The following is a 25,440-nucleotide window of genomic DNA, read 5'->3' on the forward strand; positions in this document are numbered from 1 at the left end:
CTACTCGCATCGTCACAACTCCCATTCACATATTCTCTTCTGTGGCATCAAAATGTATAGGGTACATTACATTAAAATGTCATACTTTATATTAGGACATTTACTTTTTTAATATCAAATTACAGCTTCTAAATAACCTTAAAAGGTTTTTGTCCCTTAACAGAGTTTATGCCTGTTAGCATTATTACACCATTGTATAAACATGACATAATCAGTGGCATTAAGTTATGGCAGTAATAACATATAATTCTGTGACAATACTTCATAGAAGAAACTTTTTTCATTGTGACAGGCATACAACCAACACATGAGGTTCTCACCTCAGATAGGAAGGTAATATCTTATTTGTATTTGGTTGTGTTTGTATGAAAAAATATACACAAAAAACATGATTGTAAATCTTAGAAGAAGGTTGAAACCCTAAATTGGCACTTTAACATGACACAATCCAAATTCTTGCCTATATTTTCTAAATGGTCGTCTCTGGACCAGCCACAGGAATGTCAAACATGGGCTCAAGGGCTCAACAGCAGAAATGCTCCAGCGCATGAGGTTCTCCATCACAAGAAACTGGCAGCTTACCATAACCAGTAACTGGGCTAAACAATCCATACGCCAAAGATCATTCCAAAGGCCACGAGGAATATGAGCTATAAACAACATGAGGGCCCTCAGAAGAAAAAAGCAGAACCAAGAAGCAGTTTTATATCAACTTAAAGAGAAGATAAAGCAACGTCTCTAAGGTCTTTGAACTTCCAAAACATTTCGCTTGCTGTATTCTTTCATATCACGGCTGGGTTTCTAAAAATGAACTCAATTGTGTTTTATGTTACAGCTGAAGTTATTGCTACTGATGATATTTTTGGACTTCTGATCTAAATTTAGATCAGAAATTATTTATAAACATTGCCTGTTTCAACAGTGTCCGGTTCAATCTCAATATGATGTAAAAAGATACTGCGTGTCATATACAGAACCAGGCTGTGTAATTGTATAACATTTGACATAGCAACAAATTCTCCTAATATGGTAAAATTATGAAACTCTGAAAAAAACTAGCATCTCCATGTTGATCTCTGCTTGCCGTCAAATGCCTGACAAGAAATTTCATTTTGCTTACTTGATTTGTAACATAAGAATCTGTGAAACTGAAGAGGCCAATTCACTGTGAGAGACTATGCAGTCAGAAACAAAAGCCAATAATTCAAAGTCCAGAGCTATATCAACAAAACAAATGCTTGGCCTGTGGTCCTTATTCTATTCAACATTCTTGAGACAAGCTTTATACACGTCGTTATCCAAGAAAAATAAATGATCTCTTGATCATGGCGAAACCGACTAAGTGGACTAAAATAATTCGTTGTTCCTCAGTCATTTTTGTAGCAGATGACATGCTTTTTTCTCTTTTAGCAAAAAAAATATCTGTCTAGTCTTCAGTTTGGATTAACATAGATTGAGTTCATTATTCTAAACATTAATGTGAAATATCTCCCTAAATCAAATTTGAATACAGAGCAAGCCATGATCCATTAACATTGTTACCTTAAGCAAATCACTCGACTTGTTTACCTGCTACATGATTGAATGTTTCTTTCTTTGAATTAGTTTACCAATCAAACCACTATAACCAGAACTGCCAATCATACAATGTGAAAAAGATTCATGTTTCTCACCTGTCTAGAGTCTTCTTAAGCTTACTCTCATCAGTCTTGGAATTTGTCATTATAGCAGGTGCTGGAGTGGAAGGAAGTGGAGGTGGAGATTCAGTTGTGGGAGGTAATCCATTACCAGACAGCAATCTTTTGTGATTCCGGTTCGCATCATACTCAAATGTTCGTTTGGGTTTGGGCAAAGGGTTCACTGTAATTCCAGGAGAGTCCTGTGCAGAAGGGATTTCTGGGCTCTCTGACCTGGTGGAGCTGATGCTGAATCTTTGCTTGAGCTTGAACAGTCTATCAGACCCTGGAGAAACGTCAGGTTCAGTTGCTACAGAGCAGATGCTACTCCGCTTGCTGCCACAAGTGCTATCCAAGTCCTCTGTCCCACTGATGTTAAAAGACTTCTGTCTTGACTTGTCAAGGCCATAGCAATTGCTAAGATACTGTGGTGGGGATGAAGTAGGACTTTCCTTCAAGGCTTGTTCAATTTTTTGAATGCGGCTGAGCACGGCTGAGGTCTCCTTGCGTGCCGAGAACGTGCGGAGGAAAATCCCTGAGGACTCTGTCTTTGAAGACCTCTTCTGGAACCTTACAGGAGCTTCACGATCTGATGTGTGCTCATCTTCCTCAGTCTCGGGGTAGGAGCACTCAGAAAATGCCGTGCTCATCCTCCTGACCCCCTTGAAGTCAAAGGTCTTCTCACTGCAGGGTGAGGAGAGCAGGCTTGGGCAACCCTCACTCCCACCTCCAGGCCTCTTCTCAAGGCAAAGGCTCATCCTAGACAAAGCCTCCTTCCGACCCTCCCATTCCGAGATCTTTTTGCGTATGGCGATTGATGAGGTGCACGTCCCCGTATGACTGAGTGAGAGAGTGCGCTTGTGCCCAAGCTTGGAAGGTCCTACTGAAGTAGTACTTAAGCTGAGCAGTCCAGTATTGAATCCATCCCCAATAGGGGGGGCCTGCTGCGGCTGATTCTCCTTCTGATCCTGCCTTTCACCACTTGGTGGCTTAAGGATGGTGAGCCTCTTGTCCAGACAGCTAATGCTCCTAGATTTTGTGAGCCTGCTTTGACATTCAAAGTCACTGGAGAGTGAGGCACCACTTCTCAAGCTGGCAGTCTTACAGCTCCAGTTCTTTTGAGTCCAGAGTTTAGCATCAGCTTTACCGTACTTTCCTTGCTGACTGGTATCCTCGCTGCCACTGAGGTGAGAGGAAACTGGCTCTTTTCCAGTAGTAAGAATTGGTGGTGGGGACACAGATTGACACCTAAAACCAAAGTAAATGAGCAAAGTGTAAGAAACCCTTGTGCTTGTGCTTGGCAAAATGTCATTTGTCTCATGCTGTTACTGTGAATAAAAACACTAATCAAAAAAGGTTACTACAAAAGGGGTTCAAATAAAGACAAGTCAATATGACAAGCAACAACATACCTAGTTGTAATGCAACAGGCTTTTAGATAAAAGAAATGTTGAGTTCATGTATGCAAGATATGGAAAAGAACAAAAGCAATCAGGAACAAATTTGGCACCATAAGAGCCAACCACATCAAGCCAACACAAATAGAATAAAATAATACATAGATTGTTCCATATACTGTATATTGATTAGCCCCCCGCCCCTCCTCGATGAACTCACCCTTACTAACTGTTAGCTTTTTCTCTTAGCAGTGTGTCCTCTGTAGCAACTCTTTCTTTTTGCCTACATGTCAACTTCAGCCTGCTCATCATCACCAAGCGCACCATTCACTCAGCATACAGACGCTGCTCACTGCTGAGAAATAATATTAAAGACTCTGCTGACCTCATTTCAGTCTTCTCAGACACACACAAACACTTTCTCTTGCACCTCTAAATGAAATGCTACTCATGAAGTTTTTAAAAACTCGACTTCGCCCACACCTCAGTGAAACTGAGGTAGGCGGATCTGATGTCACAGCGGTGGTTAGAATAACAAGTGCAAGCTGGGAAGAGGCCAAGAGTATGATCCAGGGTGCAGGTTGGGACAGGTCAACTAAAAACCTCATCATAATGCCCTTCCCAAGAAAAAGCTAAGAGAATTACTATTTGCAGCCTTGCAGGTTTTGCATGCAAATATGTACAGTCAGTACCCTCACATTCACAAAAGCACCATATTACAAGTAGACCAATTATATTGGTTGCCTGTATTAAACCTTTTTCCAGTTTCACTCAAACAAGCAATTAACCATAATGGCATCATCAGAAATAGCTGTGAAAGCCTCTTTCACACAGTGATACCGGTAAATACATGGACAATTTCTGGAACTACTTTACCGGTAATTTAAAAAAAAAAAGCACTTTTCACAAAGGCACGGATGTTCAGGAATTTTTCCGGAAAGGACTATTCACACATCCATTCTAAAATACAGGTTAAATTCTGACATCATTAACCTGAGACGGCCTCTACACGGCTGCGCTTGTATTTGGAAACATGTAACTACATTACAAACTCTGTGGATGGATAAGTATTGTGAACAACTTTGATAAAAACATATAAAGGAACACTTTCGCGTGTCGAAATGTACATATCTATGTGTGCTGGCGCTCACCGGCTGCTTCACGTGCACAAGTGTGAAACAACTGAAGCAGAGCTTGAAAGTAAACAAACAGCGGTGTATCATAAGCATTTTATCGATAATTTTTGACACAGTTGGCATTAAGAAGGAACATAGAAACATTATCTGACTAACATCTAGCAGCTAAATGTGTCTGGAAAAATATTCAAATGCTTTTATTTTCATAAACAGCGCAGATGTGAATGCGTCTGAATGTTCTGATTGGCTGGAGTAGATGTCTCACGTCAGAAGTAAAACTGCCGGAAAGAGCGTGTTCTAAGGGTGAACGTGCTCTTTCTGGCAATTTTCCTTCTGCGTTCACACAGCGCAGCATTCCAGCAAATTACCAGTGATGTTACAACTTCTCTTTCCGGAAAATTGCTGGAACAAATTTACCAGTATTTTCAAAAATGCCCTGTTCACACATGCAGACCTTTGCGAAAAATTGCCATTAATTTTCCGGAAATGTCTGTATGTGTGAAAGGGGCTAAAGTCTACATTACAATCTACAATTTAATAAGGAAGACAAGTATGCACAAGTATGCAACCAGCACAACAAAAAATGTTTCTGAAGACAGTCACCTACTGCACCTTTAACTAAACGTATAGTCTTGCAACTACTCAAAATCATGTACACAAAAGAACTGATCAGAAGGGAAATAAAGAAATAGGTACAGTACATCCTCTAAAGACAGAGCTATAAGTCTCTTAGCATAAAACGGTGACAGAAAAATGTCATACTTGAGACAGACTAATATATCATATGTCAAAGCTTCAGCCTTTACAAAAGATCCTTGACTTGTGAACAACGATCTAATCCTAGATAATCAAAGGAAAGGGATGAACAGATGCCAAATCTGTCAAAAGGAGACGGAGGATATTGTTTAGAAGGACAATCTTTGCTACAAGGCTGGTATTTATGGCACAATGAAACTTCTATAATCTTTGTTCGCGTGCTTTCTATAGACTAACACTGTATGTCTAAAAATACCTCCACAACTGCCTGGACCACCTCTCCAACAGAGCATGAATGCTTGTTTCTATAACTGCACTATTAGGCTCACGGTAAATCCTTTTCACAAAAAGCAAACATCAGTTTGGAAATTCTTTCATTGAGTCCACTGTGAGTTTGTGTCTGTGGTCTGAGGAGGTTCTCTAAGAGGCCGGACAGGGCCAGTAAAAACAGGGCCAGCTCTGGGGAAGCCAGCTGGTCTGGCCACACATGGACCTAATAGGATGCCAGAGCTGGTTTGGCTCCTCCTGGGTCTTGAGGGCAATGTCAACCACAGGCCATTTCCTGTTTGAGAGCCGGGCCAGGATGGTGAAACTATGAGGTTCCAGAAACACACATCAAAAGAAATATGTCAAGCCCAGAGCCAGTGGGTTCTCCCCCACAAAAATGTGGATATTTCATCTATGATTGAGTTATTTTTTCAGCTATTATCTTTGCTATAAAAAGGCCATATACTCAGAGCAAGGCCTACCTACCGCCACCCTCATCTGACATAAATCTGCTTCTTCAGCACTCTCCTTTTTCTTGTGATTTACAGCTGAAGCCGTAATATCCATGTCTAGGAAAAGAGGCTAGCACAAACTATGCCATCATTTTCCCCCCACACTGCTTCGAATAAATCACAATTTCCTTTGGTAAATATCTCTGACATCAGAGAGTGTTCGTAGGTAATTATGAAAGTAACTCCACTCGCTCTTCAAAGACTGCTCGTTCTTCACTTGTTCTGATAGCAACTGCAAGGCTCCACAGTTAAGCAAAGGCCGCAAATAGAACAAAGCCTCGTTTCTAATCAACTTCCTGGCTTTTTCTCATAACCAGGATGTTTACTTTAGCTTTGTATACAACCGTTTGGCCTATGAAGCACTGTTGAACTCAATTATCTGTTTCAACTACTCCTCGATTATGGATAAAACTTTTGTTATCAGTTGCCTTTCAAATATTTACATGATGAATCATTATTTTCTAAATATAAAACCTACAATATACAGAGATGTCAAATACAGCACATATTAATAAGAATGTTAATATTGTAACTATTACACTGCTTATGTCACCTACTGCTTTGTATGTCTAAGCACTATAAAGTTGATAGATTCTAATTGACTCTTAATGTTCATCAGTTTGAAAAAAGAATGTACTCTGTAACTGATTCCAGTGATTTTATTCCACTATGACCAGATAGTTAGACTTGTGGTTTGGCCAATTCTTAGAAAGTTATCAGTGTAGTTATCGTTGTTGTGAAAGCGCCTTTGGGAATTACATCAACTGGTGGTAACTTCATGTATTGTTGCTGTTTTGCCACAGTGGTCACAATAGCTTCCTGTAAAACAAACTGAAATAGCACAAACAATGGAGAAAGGCTGCTGACTCATCACTATGACTCTCACCTGTCTGAGTTTTCCTGTGGACCTTTAGCCGCTCCTGCTCTTGGTGCAGTTTTGGAGCTCTTGTTGGCAGTCATCTCCCTCTGACAGCCTCCTCACCTGCTTAAAAAAACATTTATTTTAGTAAGAAGAAGATAAGTTTATCATGATCATTCAAGTAAGCAAGCAAGCTTTGATTTAACCTGGAAACAAAAACATCATGAGGCTAAACAGCTTCATGGGAAACGAAAGCCATTGTCTTTACTAACTGTGACATCTTTACAAACATTACAAAAGTATGTTATGGTAATGGAATAGGCATGTAGATGGAAAATCCAAGCAGTAAATTAACATACACAATGGTCTCTTATTGTAAACATCCACTTTGCATTTTCCTGTTGCCATACAACAAACTGATTAGAACTGATTTCTGAATATACAAGATTTTTATTTCTCAGCCTATATATCTTTTATCAGCCTCCAAATATATTCAATTCAGTTCAATTCATGTTTATTTATATAGTGATTTTAAAATGTAGAAGATGTCAAAGCAGCTTAACAAAGAAGTTATAGTAAATTGAAACTGTGTCTGGTTAGGGCTGGCAAAACTGCAATCTTGATAATTATTTTACATATTTAACTATAACGATATATATTTCGATATGAGTTGCTAATGCTTCCAGATTTAAAAAAGTACCCCAACAATGACCGAAGCCACAAAAATTAGATTGTCCATTAAATGGCATAACATATTTTTGGCTGATAAATGTTCGGTGGCTCTATCTCTAACATCACAACACTTTTAGATTCCCATTGTTGCACATTTCTGCTGTGTGATTGGCTCTGAAATCAATATAGAGTATAAAAAGTACAGTGCTTATCATTGTTATTGACATAAATTTTACAGGGATTCGATATAATATCATTTATCGGCCCAGCCCTAGTGTCAGTCCGGTTTTCAGAGTTGAAGTTCAGTTTAGTTCAGTTCAGTGTGGTTTAAATTTCACTGGTGAAAGTCCAAACACTGAAGAGCAAATCTTAAAATATAAATAGTTATTGGTTTCAGCCAAAATGTCCATATTAGCTCATTCCTACAATTCTCATAGGTTCCTTTATAGGTTGGTCAGGTGGCATTTTAGGTGTTCATTTGGCCAGTGAAAGCTGAGATAAAGTCCAGACTTTCTGTCGTCAGTCTTGCTACTTGAGACTACCATTATGCCAACCAGTGTTGGGGAAAGTTACTTTTGAAAGTAATGCCTTATAATAATGAGTTACTCCCCAGAAAAGTAACTACTTGTGTTTCTTAGTTACTTTTTATGGAAAGTAATAAGTTACATTACTTTTAGGTTACTTTTGAGTTTTTCATACCTGCCTGAGGCTTGATCTCTTTCAGAACTTGCAGGGTATTTTTCTTTTTTTAAATAGTGGAGCTCTGCATTTAACGGCGCACTGTTTAACCTACACCTTTATTTACCTTTAAAAAACTAATAAAAAAAAGATTAGAATAATGTTACATTCTGAGAACCTGTTGCTATACATGCCGTATATACAGATTAATGAAAGTGGAAAGTAATGTGTTTGCTACTTTTGTATTTGTGTCTTATTAGTTCAGTAAAATCACTGCCCATTGAGACAATCTCCATTTCTTCAATGTGTAATTAATGAGATTACTTCCATCACAGAAATGTAAGGCTTTGCCATCTTGGTTTCTGTCTGTTCCCGCAAGGAGCTCATTCTCTCATTGAGTGTGAATAAACGTGATTACACTCATTTTAATTCAGCAAATTATTTTAAAAAGCTAATTAATTCATTTAAAAAGTAACTCGAACTTGATTTAGATTTTTTAAAGAGTAACTCAAATACTATTACTCAATTTTTTAAAGTAATGCGTTACTTTACTCGTTACTTAGAAAAGTAATATTATTACGTAACTCACATTACGTGTAGTGTGTCACCACCAACACTGGTGCAAAGACTATCTCTATAGACAACATTAGATGAATTAAATGTATCAGTATTTCAATTTGACCTGGAAACATAATCAATGAACAATCTAATAAACATATTGGTAAAAAAAATTCCATCTAGTAATTATGAGAAAAACAAACAAAAAAATGGTTTAGACATGACACACAACATTATATATAGACGTTGGTCCTCAAAACGAACTCTTAAATTAACCCCTGCCTGAATGGCAAATAGGAGTCAAAACACAACAAATATGGACCCTGATCTCTATGAAAGTCCCATCATCCCTGTTGTGCAAACAAATCTCTGGCACTCACAAAAACACACACACATTTGACATTGACAGGCCTTGCATGCCTTACGAAATGAGCAGGTTTGTGGTTTTAGATGCAGGTAATAAATCTTGTTTGAGATATATGTAATAACAAATCACCACACAAATCTTTCATAAAAGGATTTTGAGTATACTAATGGAAAAGTTGCTTACGTAGTATTACAGTTGTTAACAGGCCATTGATTTTAATTGATTTTTAGCACAATGCTATGCAGTTACTAGGAAGTTATGGTTAGTTGCTAACTGCTCCAAGTAAAAAAATACGCATCCACTGCTTTAACATTCAGAATGTTTGGACCTAATAACCACCAGATGAATAAAATAAACTAGACCCCCCCTGGTAAAAAATGAGAAGCAAATATTAGCTTTAGTATTTTTTATGTCTGACCCCCACGTTTAAGTAATAATAATAGTTCTTCCTGCCAAGCACCACTAATAATAGCAACATTAAATTGTGAATTGATTTCAACAATCCCAAAATGTGCAGTCAAATGAACAGCAGCACTAAGAGCTGAAGGTAATTACAGAGCAGGTTTACATGGCCTGTTAGCATAAGAGAGGTTCTTAAAAAATCTGTTTGTAGAGTCAGAGAGTCATGCCAAATGCCTTACGTCTATGAAGAAATGTTTGGAGTGTGTTTGTATGAACGTCTGTTTGAATAGAGTAGCCAAGATTAACAGAGCTGAGCGAGTCTCTTGGCTCATTAAATAGTGATTGCTTTTTCCCATGAACATTTGCACCTAAGGACTAAAAAAAGACCCTGCTTAACGACAGATATTAGTTTTACAAGCTGGGTCGGGGAGTTGTGGTTTGGGAGCTTTGGGCACATGGGAACTCACTCAGGTTGGTTGTTGAGAAATGGGTGGCTGCTTTTTCATTTTGTCAGCTGAAGTAGTAAATCAGGTTTAAAAGGCCATGCTTTGCACAGCAAGTCCCTTGAATGATTTTCAAATGTATTTCTAGTTTAATATCCCAAAATCAATTGAATGTATATACAGGGCTAAATACAATTTAAGTTCAACCTACACTCTCAGAAATAAAGGTACGCGAGCTGTCACTGGGGTTGTATCTTTTCGAAAGGTACAATTTTGTACCTAAAAGGTCCATATTAATACCTCAAGGGTACATATTAGTACCTAAAAAGTACAAAAGTGTTCCTCTTAAAATTTTTAGGCACTATTCCTAAGTACCTAAGTACTATGTAGGTAGCATTCTGTTTCAGTGCCATGACAACACCCTTAGACAAGTTTAACAGAAGAATTAATGTAAATGTTTCTATAAAAATATATATTGTAGACTAAATTAGAATGTATTTTAAAGGTTCTGTTATTTTAAGTTCTATTAACAATTATCAATGTTTTAAATGCAAACATATGCACAAAATGACTCTGTGGGGACTGGGAGTTTGAACGAAAGATAATCTGGCCAATTGTAGTTACAAAAAAAACAAATTAAGCATAAAGTTAGTAAATTAACAATTTATTAAAAGCTGCTTGGATCAAACATGCAGTGTAATTCTTAGAATTTCAGTGGCCAAATCTTGGAGCATCATTATACTTATCACTGGGTGTGAAAGAGCCCTTAGGAAGAACATCACTAACTTAATATTAGCAACAAACAAACCTTACAGTCAGTAGATTAGGATCAGTGGACTTCAAAAGTTGTGTAAGTGATTTTGTATCAGACTTGTAAAAGCTTGCTGGACGTAACTTATAAAGTGATTGTGTGTTTTGAGATGACTTGGATAAACAGATGTATTTTATTAATGCATAAAAGATGACACTATTTTCATTATTGGGTGACTTATCCTTTTGCTTTGATTTATCCTTATGCTTTGAAATATGCATTTAAATGTGGCGTAATTATAACTATAAGAGACCGACAGAGCGGGACATATAGTAGCCCCTCCCTTTTATAAAAAAAACATATAAATAGTGTTTCGTTTTTAATCACAGCTCTGCCAGTGAGAGTGGACATGTCGGATACTAGAGAGCATTTGAGTGGTCAGAAGATTTAATGAGAAACTGAAGAATGAGGTGATGTCAAAAAAAGCCTTGATTCATAGTTGAAAGTGACAAACTGCAAGCTTTGGATGTTAGTATCAGGTTTCTATCTTCTAAATGCTCATTTTGGAGCACACTAGCTTATTACTAGACATCCTTAAAACTTACATACTGATTCTGACATCTAAAAAAAACATTTTCATTTATTTCAGGGGACATTTAAGCCTTAATTATCACCATTGTAAGTGCCTTTTTTTAAAGAAACAAGGGACAGATTATCTTTTGTGGTAATAAACAAATGCTGTTGATTAAGCTTAGCTTACTTCAAAATGAAACACCTATCATCATTTACCCAGCTTCATTTCCCTTAAAACTCTTGAACATTTGTTTTTGTCTTCAGAAAAATCCAGACAAAGATATTCCAATCAAATCTGAGAGTTTTGTCCCTCTACTGAAAGTCTCTTCACCCAAATATCTGATGCTTCAAAATGTTCATAAACAGAGATTTCTAAAATCATTTTGATCAAGTATTTCAATCCATCTGTTTTAAAGACACATGATCCCTATATACAACTATCAGATTTAATTTTAGCTTACAATTCACATATAAACAAAAAACAGCGTAAACTGAAGTTCAACCATACAAGCTTGACGGCCAAAAATACCTCACAGACTCTTGTGATTTAAGCTAGCATGTTTGAGCTGCTGTGGTAAAATATGAATGTAGTAAACCCTGTTCGATTATCAATGTTTTATATGTAGACATATGTCTAAAATGACCCTATGTGGGGACTGATAGGTAACAGTTTGATAGGTAATCTGACCAATTATAGCAACAAACCATAACGTTTGCCACTAAGCATTTGTTAAAAGCTGTTTGGATTGGACTTGCAGTGCAATTCTTAGAACTTCAGTGGTCAATTCTTGGAGCATAATTATCATACTTATCATTGGGTGAGAACAGGCCCTTAGGAGATACATCACAACTAAAACTAGTGGCAAATTGATGCCGTTTTATGCCGTTAAACCACAATCATCAGGCAAGATCGGAAGATCTTCAATGTTGAGTTTAGAATTATAGTTGACCAGGAGTCACAGTTTAGAACACATGAGATTTAGAGTCACTGCAGATTTTAACTATAATGAAGTGAAAGTTTTTTGTTTGCATGTTTTTGAGACCTGTGACTATGTAAACATTCAGGCACAAGCAATTGTACCACTTTTATTGTAGTATTTATACAATGAAGACTATAGTGTTATTTTACATTTGGTTTTTTATTTTCATTACTTGAATACTGTTACTGTTTCATTACTTACTTGAAGACTCCTCAGAAAACCATGAAACACTGATTATTTAACATATCTTTAATCTACTATGATTTATGATCGATTCATTGAACAATATATTGTTTGAGCATCGATATCGCAATGTGTGTATCTGCAATAGTTACATTGCAGGATTAGATTATTTATTAAACATTAAAATATACAGATATTATTAAATATTATTATTATTGAATTATTTATACAATGATGACCATGTTATTCTACATTCTACTGTTTAATTTCTTTACTTGAATACTGTTAGACTCCCCAGAAATCCATAAAGCTGTGTATTTATTTATTTTTGCTTGTAATTTATTATATTTTATCCAGATACAATACATGGAAAAAGACTTGATCATCCCGCTTGATGTAAATTCATAAAATGTTTCCAAATTGCACCCCTGGTTAGATTATATTAATATCACAATATTCATTCAATCCTACATTCATTAATTTTCCTTCGGCTTAGTCCCTTATTTATCAGGGGACGCCACAGCGGAATGAACCGCTAACTTATACAGCATATGTTTTACACTGTGAATGTCTTTCCAGCCACAACCCATTACTGGGAAACACCCACACCCATTTACACACTACGTTTATTCAATTCACCTATAGCGCATGTCTTTGGACTGTGGGGAAAACCGGAGCACCCAGAAGAAACCCACGCCAAAACGGGGAGAACATGCATGATGATGTGACTGCTGACAAAAGCTGCAGGATGAATTCTGAATGTTTATACTATAATATTTTCTGCTCATATTAAGCCAAATGCTTCAGAACTCATTGGACGACGCTTCACAGTGCAGATGGAGAATGACCCAAAGCATATACTGCAAAAGCAACCTAAGAGCTTTGAAGGGAATGAACTGGAATGGTATACAATGGCCAAGTCAATCACCTGACCTGAATCCGATTGAGCTTACATTTCACTTGCTGAAGACAAAACGGAAGGGAAAATGCCCCAAGAACAAGCAGGAACTGAAAACAGTTTCTATAGAGGCCTGGCAGAGCACCACCAGGAATGAAACCCAGCATCTGGTGATGTATGGCTACGTTCACACTACCAGGCTTAGTGCTCAAATCTGATTTTTTCTCAGCTCTGATGCATGGCTCTTCACGAATCATGGTCCTAAACTGACCCGCATGCGCAAAGTACAGTTACAGGCAGCACAAAATGTCTAATTATGCACACGTGATACTGCACGAAGTAAGCACGTTGTCGGATCATGCTTATATGATTATTGCCCTTTTCACAGACAACCGTGGTGTATTTCATGAACTGTAAATGATTGTTCTGCTATAACTAATGTGTATTTCGGCATTTGAAATCTAAAATAAGTCACTTGTGATTGAAAACACTGATCATTTGTGATTTATGACGACCGCGGTGCGCGTTTGTTTGACCACCGCTTTAGTGAACTCATCAAGGGTTAATGAGCAGCCGCAGACTGAACTGTGAAGGCGGAGTTGCTTTATCTCCGCTTGCAGAGTTATTTCATTTTACTTCGTTATAAACAGTAGACATGTACAGAAGTGGGGTTTGGGTGCTCGAGCATCAGCCCTTTCTTCTCTCGGAGAGAAAGTTCACCCTGCTTTGCACACGGATCCCCTATCCGCAACACGCACGACGCACTTCACCTTCGCGATCAACCCGTGCCTCAGTCATTAACAAGCACCAGTTTTGCCTCCAAAATCTTTTTCAAAATGAACAACCAACTTTCTGTGGTGAAGTAATTGCCATGTGTGCTATTCTACCATGCTGCTGAGGAGTAGAGGATGTTTGCAGCACAGAATGATGACGAATGTCGCTTAAAGTTTATGTAAAAGTCACATGAAATCCGACATAACCACATTGCAAAACATCAGATCTGTGTCTGATTTAAGACTACATATGAAAGGGGCAAAGATCTGACCTGAAAAGATCAGATTCCATGCAGTTTGGGCTATTCACACTATCATTACCTGAGTCACATGTGGGCAAAAAAATCAGATTCGGGCCACATTTGGCTGCAGTGTGAACGTAGAGTATGAGTTCTAGGTTTCAGGCTGTAATTGACTGCAAAGGATTTGCAACCAAATATTAAAAAGTGAAAGTTTGATTTATGATTATTATTCTGTCCAATTATTTTTGGGCCCTTAACAAGTGGAGGCAGATATGCAAATTGTTTTAATTCCTACAGCATTTCCCTGATTTGGATATAAAAACCCTCAAATTAAAGCTAACAGTCTGCAGTTAAAGCACATCTTCATTTTAAATCGATTGTGTTGGTGTATAGAGCCACAAATGTTAGAATTGTCTCGATGTCCAAATATTTATGGACCTAACTGTAGAGTGCAGAAAAAGAAAACAATCGCAGTAGTCAGTAGATTATGATCAGTAGACTTGGACTTCAAAAATTGAAAGATCTTGTATCAGACTTGTAAAAGCTTGCTGGACGTAGCATATAACATGATTGTGTCTCTTGAGATGACTTAGATAAACTAATCTATTTTATTACTGCATAAATGTGGACAGAATATTTAATTTTTGGTGTATTATCCTTTTAAGTTCCAAAGATGAACGCATTTCCAATATGAGCATAAGTATATAATGAAAACTTTCCATTTTGGTTTAAGCTAACCCATCGACTAATGAAAAAAAATCTTTCAATTAGATGCAAACAGACTACCTGACTTTCCATGTAATGCCACCACATTGAATCCCTAATTTTCCAACTATAATCTCAGACTATGTTCTCCTCCTCGCCACAATCACAAGCTTTTCACGCCGCCGCAACCACTGCAAAACTGTCTTCACACCCAGAGACATCCTAATTAGCCGCCCCTCACGACCACAACGCCATGTGCATCCCACTTGCCACTTCCTCCTGTCAAATTAAAGGGCCTCTTCAGAGACAGAAGTGGGAAAAATTCATCTTCCACATGTCGAAGGAACACCTCCCATTTTGGCATGCCTTCACTTGTGTATGGTTTATAAGGAGGTCAATATTACAAGCGCTCAAATGCAGAGAGGTGGGGGGGGGGGGCTGGGTGTAACTTTGCGCATTGGGGGGGCTTGTTTACAGGAAGTTTTTGTATGAAGTAATCAGCCAACCAGAAGCAGAGCTGAAAGCCCAACAGAGACAGATGAGGGGAAAGACGGCATTCTTTCTGTCAGCCATTTCCTGTTTCAGAGGACTGCAAAAAACACGCATCTTCATTTTCAAGCTAACTGCAGGGCCTTCTATCTGCTCGTATTTAGACACACAGCAAATGTTCGCTCTTGATGATTTACCAGTGGTGTCTTTTGCTATAATACCACTAAACTGGCTGTGAACGTACAATTAAACACAATGAATGCTGTAATAAAATTTGTTTGTTAAAGAAATCAATACATTTATTTCAAAAGGACAGTAAAGTGACTGTAAAATTCAGTCAAAAAGCCTATTTAAAATGTCTTTTAATAAACACTGTTCAATTGAACTTCCTATGCATAAAAAAGAAATAAATGAATTATTAAGATTTTCATAAATACTTTAAGAAGCATTAATATTTTCAATATTGCTAATAAAGTACAAAATGTTTGAGAATCTAATAAACATAATAGAATGTTTTGAATAATCCTGCAACAATAGCTATGTTTCCATCCAAAAATACTAATTAAATAATCGCAAAAAAGACATGCGAATAAAGGTCCGTGCACACCAGGATGCTTTTTGCTTGTGTTTTCTGTCGACGTTTAATGCCTCGTGGCTAAATAAAGGGCGCCAATGTGATTGTGCACACCAACGCGCAAAACGTCAGGCGTTAAAGTGGCATTTTTTAAGAAACGCCTCATGCTTGTCTTTTTTGTTTTGGTTGTCAACATTGGTTGTCAAAACCTTCTCCACTAATCAGATTGGCACTTTTGTTCATGTGCACGGAGCTGCTGAAGTTACAGTTAACGGCACTTGCTCAACTGCAAAACTGTCAATGCGAGCGTACATTCAAGAACATGCCTAGAGGCGATATGAATGTGGAGCTGCTTATTGCTCTGGTGAACAATAATCATTTCTTCGTTGCTAGAGCTGGTGCTGCTACGTGATCCATCCATGCTTGTTCGAATCGCCAGTAACTTTAACAACGTGTCAAATTTCTGTCTTCTTCTGTGTTACAAGCAGGTGTCAGAAACTTAAAGTTGTGTAGCGCCATCTAACATCAAGAAGTGATTTTGCATACTCTTCTGCTCGACGGCCAGTGAAAATCACTTGGGTTTGAATCCGGAAAAAGGCCTCGAAAAACACTGACGATAAATGCAAACGAAAAGCATCCTGGTGTGTCCGAGCCTTAAAGCAGCGTTATCATCCAAGGAGTCAAAGAGAACAAAATCATCACTACCAGATTAACTAGCACCAAATATCAAAATTAAGAATTTGAATTTGCTGCGGTAGGAGAATTTATGCCTATAACCATAAGGAAGACGAGTGACAAAGGAGTGAGGATGCTTAAGAAAGTTTTATTAACAATCGTGGTCAGAAAGGAAAGGATCAAAAACAGACGCAAATGGGTACAAACAAGGCAATTCAGAGGCGTTGTCAGGTAACAGGCAAATGGTCAGTACAGGCGGTAGACAGGGTAAATGATAAAACAAAGCAAGGGTCCAAACACGTGGAAGCTATACCAGGGAAGGCTTTGTAATGTTACAGGGTTTTAACCAAACAAGACTAAGCAATGACAGTGTCAAAGTGAGCCGTATATTTGTGTAGTGGAATCAGTACATAAGCAGCATCAGCTGTGTGAGTCTAATCAAAGGAGGCTTGGAACAGGTGTGAGTGTGTGGTGCAGGACAGGTCTTGTAGTCCGTATGGAGGGAGGACTTTAGTTTGTGTGAATGTGAATCTTCTCTAGCGATCTATGAGGATTAGATAGCTGGTGATCGTGACAGTGCCTAAGAAGACAAATGCCGACATGCAATGAACACGTGGTAGTGTTTGAAGGCTTGAGACGTGGAGCACAGATGCTCTTGACAGATCTGGAGGTGATTATAATAATATAATAACACTAATATTGAAATGCTTAAAGTATTTTAAAGTGAACAAAGCAACATTGCAGATGTTTTACAATGTGGTCAGCCTGCTGGTTTGTCCATTCACATACATTTTTTTAATCATCACATGATCTCATAACGAAAAGTTTATCCTACTAAGGTATGCGCATAAGTCTTTATGCACATTTTCTAAATGTATGCGCATCTTTGCATTTCCATCAACCGATTTTTCATGCACATATCCAAAACCAAAATGCACAGAAAAATTGTTGGATGGAAACATAGCTAATGAAGATTGAAATAGAGGCTTGGCCATCAATAAATTGTATTTTGAAATATTAAAATAAAAAAACAGTCATTTTAAATGATCAGAACATTTCAAAATATAATACCAACAAAAAGCTACCAAATATTCTTTCCAAAAAATTTACAACATAGACTCATTCTGAAAACGTTGCCCTATATACGTTTCTGGGGTTCGCAAATTATGTACCCAAATTTACGTATGGCTGCATTTCGTCTTTAAAATGAACACTACGAGGCACCATATGGACGGCTTTCCCAATGTTACCAGTTTGTCGAGTTAGCTCAACACATACATTGGCGGACTTGAGATGCAGAGAGGAGTTGACCGTGACGACAGGGTTCGAGTCTGGGGAAGAATGGTTCCAGAACGCAGGTAAGACAAAAACAAAAGCCCAAAAATAAAATAATCAAGTAAATAACAGGGTGAGAATGTGGTAAAATCTGAAAACTTGGTAAAAATAAAAGAAAAGGTTTTTCTTTTTCTGGATTACTTTTCAAAACACTAGAAGTTTAAAGGAAGTGGGTGGGCAGGTCAATCTGTGCTTTTTAAAACACTATTGGTTGGGTTTAAGGAAGGGGGGTAGGGGGATCAATCGATTGGTCAGTCAGTCAGTTAGTCAGTCGACAGCAGCCTCTGGTGGATTTAAGTGAGAAGAGCAGGCATGTATGGCACTCACGAGAGAAATTTGAGATCTGAAAAAGCATACACAGCGGCCTCTGGTGGATTCGTGAAAACAAAAACTGCAAAAAATGTAGCTCCTGGGATGTATTTTGCTCTCTCCAGAAATGTATATAGGGGTATGTAATCAGAATGGGTCTGGGTTGCAAATTTAATTATCTCTCTGGTTAGGCAATGAAATAAATGATTTCATTTTTAAAGGTTATCTGACTAACAGTTACGTTTAACTTCTTCATAACAATAAGACAACAATTAAACACATCAAAATGGTTGTTGTCATTTTGTAACAAAAGACTTTTAAGCTGCAAAAGAAAGATAAAAATTATGGCCGAACATATCTGAAAATGCTAATATTTTCTCTTCTATGACATGGGAGGCTTAAGCTTTCCGGAACCTCTTTTTTTCCCAAACTAGACAGAATATTTTAACTGAGCTGTTGAAAGCTGAACAGCTGTAAAAATAAAGTCTGCTGAACATGGAAAAATATAACATTATTGAAGCAACATCCCTATCACAGAGACTGCAGAGCTGATTCACCTGATTTATTTACAATACAGTACATTAAACTAATGATACTGAAAGGTTTTTGATACAGAATTGTTGATGCATTTCAGAAGAGTAAAAGTGATTTCTCTAAAATAAGAACAAGTTATGACTTGCAAACTGACTGGGAAGCATAACCTGCTTATGTCAAGAAATACTGGGTGGGGGGGGGGTTGGGGGGGGGGGGGGGGGGGGGGGGTTGGAAAGTGTGATTGACAGTCTGCTTATTGAAGATGCTGTTCCACATCACTCTGCTCTGCATGCATGACTGCAAAGAAACAGGGTTCGTTCCAACAATGTATTACTGAAACATTAAATGTAATTACTGAATCCATGAACTCATAATACCAGCATACATAAGCAATATGACATATCACTTTCACAGGAAACAACAGTCATATTTATTTTAGCTTTCTTACTAAAAACCGCCACAGTTAAACATTCATCATTTTGATTCATTCCTCCAGTTTCCATGTTTAATATGCTCAGGACTCAGTACCCATGTGACTCTTTCATCTACACAGTGGCACCATTTCAGTGAGAAACAATCATCTCTTTCTCTCAGATATTGATCTACAACAGGAAGACCAAGAGCTGCTCCCATTTCTCAGAGACAGACAAAAAACCACATAACCATAAGAATTCAGACCGAATATGCTGTAAATACAATAAATGCTTTATGTTTATTGATAAATAGATGAAACTAAATCCTTCGAATTAAAATCCTTGGTCTCCTGTTGACTAAAGGGTAAAAATGACCATTTAAACAGCAGAAAAACAAACAAAATATATATTTTATCTTGAATTTTGATTACTTTTTTCCTAAAATGACCCAAACATTACAAAAACATTAACTATTTTCTATTTTTATATTTTCGTGATGGCTGTAGGATACAATCTATTGTCTTAGGGGTCAGTTTTGACCAACTATAAAACCCTTTTAAACTCCCAACACGCACAATTAGAATCTGCTGCTTTACCTTTTATGAACTTTGTCTTGCTAGAAATCTTTACACCTTTGCAGGTATCTTCAGCAAGCAATAGAAAATTGAAACCTTTACTTTAGTAAAATACAAGTGATGCTCACTAATTGAAAATTAGATGAAATAATGGTGAATAATCAAATATACAAAATTCAGCAATGAATTCAAAAGTAATACATTGTACACTCTCATTTTAAAAGTTTTGCTATTTGAATAAAAGTGCAATAACACAACTGAGGTGTTATTTTATAGCAGAACTCCCTTTACTTCTTAATAGTAAAAAATATCTTGTAAACCTTAACTTAATCGCTAATGTAATCAAATTTAATGTAAAACCAAAGATATGTGCCACTGTCAGTGCATTTAGTGATAATAAAGTGAGCATTATATTAGTAGTTCTCAATTCCTGTCCTTGCACCACACTGCTCTGAGATAACCAGCTCGATAGATGAGAGCTTTATGTGTGAACTGTGTTCAGAATTACCAGGTTCCTAAACAGTGTTCACTACTCACTACACACTTGAGCATGGGAAACATCACTTCATAAGATTCACTAATGTATTTCCACAACATATGTAATAATTTTTAAAATAATAATAATTTGAAAATAATAAAAAAACTATGTTAATGAACGCTAAAACAATTGTTGTTAATGTGTTAATAATGCTACATTATAGCATAATAATGCAATGTTATTAAAACTTGTAACTTGGTTATTACATACTTTAGTATCAACTCAGATAAACCATTTATGGCCATAGTTGTGTTTATTATTGAACCAAATGAACCAATGAAAGTAGTTAAATCTTCTGTTTATTCAGCAACCGCTATAGAGTTTTCATGTTTTGCTTTTGTTTTCTTAGAGGCTTATTTGGAGATTCAGCATAAGAGTGCCCTCTGTCCTTTGCATGTAAAATACTACTAATTACACAACCATGCCTTCCTGACAAGATGTGCATGACAAATGCAACTTTTGCTGATTCATGATTTTGATTTTGTTGTGATTTATTGCAACCTAGTGAACAAGATTAAAGAAAATGGAAAAAAAAAAACACATAAGAATAAAAAGAGAAGATCGGGATGAGTGATGAGCATTTTTGTGGTCAATGTCACCTTGTGTGCAGCTTTTCAGATATTTTAACATCGGTGTGAAATCAAAGTTCATTAGTGATTTACCTCACTTTAATTGCACCATGCTCAGTATGAAATGACCTTACTGAAATAAATCTGAACATGGATCTTGGCTGCAAATTGTAAATATGGTTGCTGAATCAACCTCTGTGGCTCCATTTAAATCTGCTATTAAGATTATGTCAGTCATTTTTCATCAGTGTGACTAAAAATGAATGACACTAAATATGTGTAAATAAGAAGATAGATGAACAATTTTGAGCTTTTTAATTTTCAAAAACCTTTTTTTTTAACAGACTACGTTATTTCCAGCCTGTTCTCACAGGAAACATTAGTATTTTACGTTTTGTCAGTTTAGAGTTCAGTCATACAAAACTGTATAATTTTTAAAAAGAAGGCATGTCACCCAACCGTCATTGGGGATAAGCAAATCATACTAAATTGTTACGAATTAACCAGTAAATCTAAAAGTTACGAATTGCCGTGAGATTGTGTTGGTTATTTCATAGAATAAACACAGTGTTTCAATGCATTCAAATAGCCATAAAAGACCACCTACTCTCCATTTTCTGATCGAACATGCGAACATCAAACATTTAGCATTGTACCAAAATGCATCCATTATGACTAAATCATAGTGCTATTTATGTCTTTTTCATTTGCGTGCTTTCCAGCTCACTTGCTACACTGTGTAACACAACATCTGTTCCTTCATTTAAAGAGCCCCTATTATGCATTAAAAAGGTCATATTTTGGTTTTGGGGGTCTCCAACAGCAGTCTGATATGCATGCAAGGTCAAAAAAACACATTCATTGTCTTATAATATGCATTTATTTTTACCTAATTTGGTTGATTGACGCAGACAGCGTGAGACAGAAAGAAATACCCACAACGGGTTATCAACATTGAAGTAGTCAGAGTGCAGAGTGTATGTGTGAGCCCAATGCAAGAGTGCATTAAAGCAATGCAGTTAAACACCAGCATACTTCTCTATTCTTAACCATGACACACGTTCAGTATTAATCCACACAGTGGCAAAAACTGAACTAATTTGAAACTTGAACGCTGCATGCCGGAACAGCTGATGGTGGCCATAGCAATGACAAACGGCAGTGGATCGCAAGCTCACAAATGCATTTGAATCCGTAAAGAAAGTGGCACGCGCTGAGTTTTCAACGTGGTTTTAGATGTGATATGAGAATATGAAGAGTTAACCCGATACAGTTCAAGCAGCGTGGAGACAGCGTTTGTTTTTTTTTTCCTTTACAGTGTTTGTGGGCGGGGCCAGGGGTTTAAATTTTCCTGGGTCTGCTCGCGCAACAAATGGGCGGGGCTTGAGTTCCGTATCGACGTCACGCCGACACGGCTAAAGACTCGTTAAATCGGCAATTCATTTGAACCACACTGAGTCGACTCTTTTATACATGATTCAATCGTTTTTTTACACGGCACACTTTCAGATTTAAGCCTTAACCGCATATTTCACTTCACTTAGAGATGTGTTACACACTGCATGGAAGGTCATTTTCAAAAACCCATAATAGGGGCTCTTTAATAGTACTTATGTATCTTGTTTTATCTAGAACTTTACATGTGTAAGCTATATGGGTGCATGTTGTACAGTACATTTATTCTGCTCTAATGTCAAAATTCACATCACATGCACTGTACACAGACATTACAGTGCACATAAATTGTTATGTGTACTTTGGGCATTATAATTTAAATGAGTACAAAGACATTAGTGCTCACAAATTCTTCTGAGATTTTCTTGCATGCATTACCCGATTGTGTTCATGCACACTATCAAAACCCAGTGAGAAAGTCTCTTTATTTCTTATTTTACTCTTAAATCAATAAAAGCTATTTTAAACCCCATTATAAAACACCAGGGGGGTTGAACTAGACTTCTGGGATGAGCCACAAATTGACGTCATTACTAAACAGCTCCACAGTCATAAAGCAAGCTCCTCTCCATTAGCAATTACAGGAACAGCAGACAGAACATCTTTGTTCCATGTGTCCTTGAACAGTGTTTGGTTAAAAAGTAAGCTGCTTTATCAGTGGTTCAAGCAAGCACTATCTGACCAGCTTCCTCGGGTGAGTGACACAGTGAGGAATGTTCAGGGTTCAAGATGAGACCACCCGGGCCACGGCCTTGTCAGCGCCGACAGGTCAACTGGCTAGCGGAGCAGCGCACTATTCAAAAGGAATGCACTAATATTTGCCCCCCGTCCATCAAAGCGCACATTCAACACATCAGAGTTTCTGAAAGAAGAGGAATTCTTCAACTTACAGGGAGGGATTCATTTAATGTCAATAAACATGACACCATGGATAGGGGATATTTTTTTGCTGATCATTGACCATTGAGTTATTTATTTCCATCAGAAAATTAAACAACACATTGGACGTGAACAGTAGAAGTAGACTTGTGTCAATCAAAATACTTGTGCACATAAGATGAAAGGCTTCAAAAATGACTATAGCTTTAATCCTATTTAAAATCAAATAAGCAGTACAAATTAGGCATGGGATGATAACCGGTTTCAAGGTTTACTGTGATTTGAAAAAATCAAGGTTTTAAAACCGCTAAAATTCTCTGTTATACCGTTCCTAAGGTATATGTAAAGTATTTTCATGTATTTTTTGTGTTGTAAAGAAATCTGTGTTTTTAAAACTAAGGAAGAAAGCAGAAGTCAATTATTTATTTTAACTATTTAGCTTGACATGTTTACTGTTCCAAAATATTATAAATGTTTCCTAATATAAAATATATGGTGTTTAATGTGGAAAAACTTTTGTTGTTGTTGTTACTTAGAAATTTTATAAGAACTTATTTTAGAGCAGTAATCACAATACCGTGATAACGCAAAACCGTGGTATTTTATCCAAGGTTATCCTACCGTCAGAAACATATACCGGCCCATGCCTAGTACAAATAAATATAAATGTAATATAAATAGTAATGAAGTAAACTGAATTGTAAGCTTTTCCAGTTAGGGCTTGCAAGCAGGACCTGTAATAGATTAATCAAACATAAAAATAGCATTCAGGCCCTTCACTAGAAAAAGAAGCTTAAGCATCTGCTGATATCGGTCTGTATACACATTAAACATGGTTGTTTATGGCAAGCAGCAGATTTAGAGTACCATATAGGGAACACGATGAAGAGATTAAACAATGTAATTCATTAGAATTCATATTACACACTGACAGGAGATGAGTGCCGCACATCAGCAAATACAGTAGCATACACTTTTTAAGCTAAAGCTCATCTGCATTACTGAATATTGGCATTGTAGTAGTTATTTGCTTAATCTAAAGTTGTTGTTTTAAAAAACAGTTTTTTAAAAAACTGTCCTTGTCATAAGCTGTCAAATGCAAAGAAATGTAAAGTACTGCAGGATAAACCGATTTATCAAAAACTGTGATTGTCATGCACATCTTGTCAGTGAAGCACATTTTCGTGATCACTAGTAAATCGCCACATCATCTCATTGAAGAATTTATTTCAAGAACTCGATTGAAGTTATGAGTTTGGAGTAAAAACATTGCTTTCAGATGTCACTTAAGCAGCATTTACTATAAAGGGTCTTAGTTCACTGAGAAACTATGACAACAGCTGTTAGTATCACAGAATGATTAGCCTATCTACGAACTGAATATCACATGATTATATCCGATGCGATATGTTGTGTAGCTTGTCAGTGAACTATGACACTGTATAGTAAACACTGCTCCATTTGAATGCACGTGCTGGAGATTTACTACTGATTACACTACTGGTTTTACTGACAACACGCATGACAATCACATGCGTTTTATCATGCAATCCCAATGTAAACAAATGTGATCTGCTATTTTTTATCCGATAGATAATACCTCAATGCACTGAATAATAATTCGATGAAACTTTTAACTTACAAACTATGCATAGATTAGGGTTAGGGTAATTAGGTAAGTTATTTTTTAATGATGGTTTGTTCTGTAGACTATCAGAAAAAAATATAGCTAAAAGGGACTAATAATTCTCCAGAAGAAAAAATATTATCAGTAACACTGTGAAATTTTCCTTGCTCTGTTAAACATCATTTGGTAAATATTTAAAAAAGACAAAAAAAATCAAGGGGGCTAATAATTCTGACTTCAACTGTACATTTCTGGAGAGCACCAAATACGTCCCATTCGCCTGCTTTTCTCATGTAAATCCACCAGAGGGCGTTGTCGACTGACTAACTGAATGATCAATCAACTGACCCACCTTCCTCATTCCCTAAACACAACCAATAGTGTTTTCAAAAGCACCAATTGAGCAGCTTACCAACTTTCCTAAACCCAACCAACAATTTTAAAAAGCAATCCAGAAAAAGAAAAGCCCTCATCTGATTTTTACCATGTTTTCAGATTTTACCACACTGCTACACTGCATCTTACATTGCTATTTACTTGTTTATTTATAATCTGGCTTTTGTTTTTATCTTACCTGCTTTCTGGAATCGTTTTTCGCTGTCTTCATCTCAAGTCCGCGGACGTACATGGCGAGCTAACT

General features: G+C 37.0%; 1 protein-coding gene across 3 annotated transcripts in view; it reads right to left on the bottom strand.

Moving 5' to 3' along the window:
• The window catches only part of dennd2b (DENN domain containing 2B), a 98,479-nt gene that overhangs the window by 55,610 nt on the left and 17,429 nt on the right, over positions 1-25,440 (bottom strand). For 2 of the 3 annotated variants that reach the window (XM_056461475.1, XM_056461474.1), the window contains exons 2-3: positions 6,631-6,726; positions 1,674-2,924 (exon numbers count right to left, since the gene is read on the bottom strand). In XM_056461475.1, coding sequence (XP_056317450.1) covers positions 1,674-2,924; positions 6,631-6,704 — 1,325 coding nt within the window. In that variant the 5' untranslated portion in view covers positions 6,705-6,726. Of the gene's footprint in view, positions 1-1,673; positions 2,925-6,630; positions 6,730-25,440 lie in introns of all 3 variants that reach the window. The other variant, XM_056461476.1, reaches the window with a different exon arrangement.

Source organism: Danio aesculapii, chromosome 7 (genome assembly GCF_903798145.1).
Source record: "Danio aesculapii chromosome 7, fDanAes4.1, whole genome shotgun sequence".
Classification (NCBI taxonomy): Eukaryota; Metazoa; Chordata; class Actinopteri; order Cypriniformes; family Danionidae; genus Danio; species Danio aesculapii.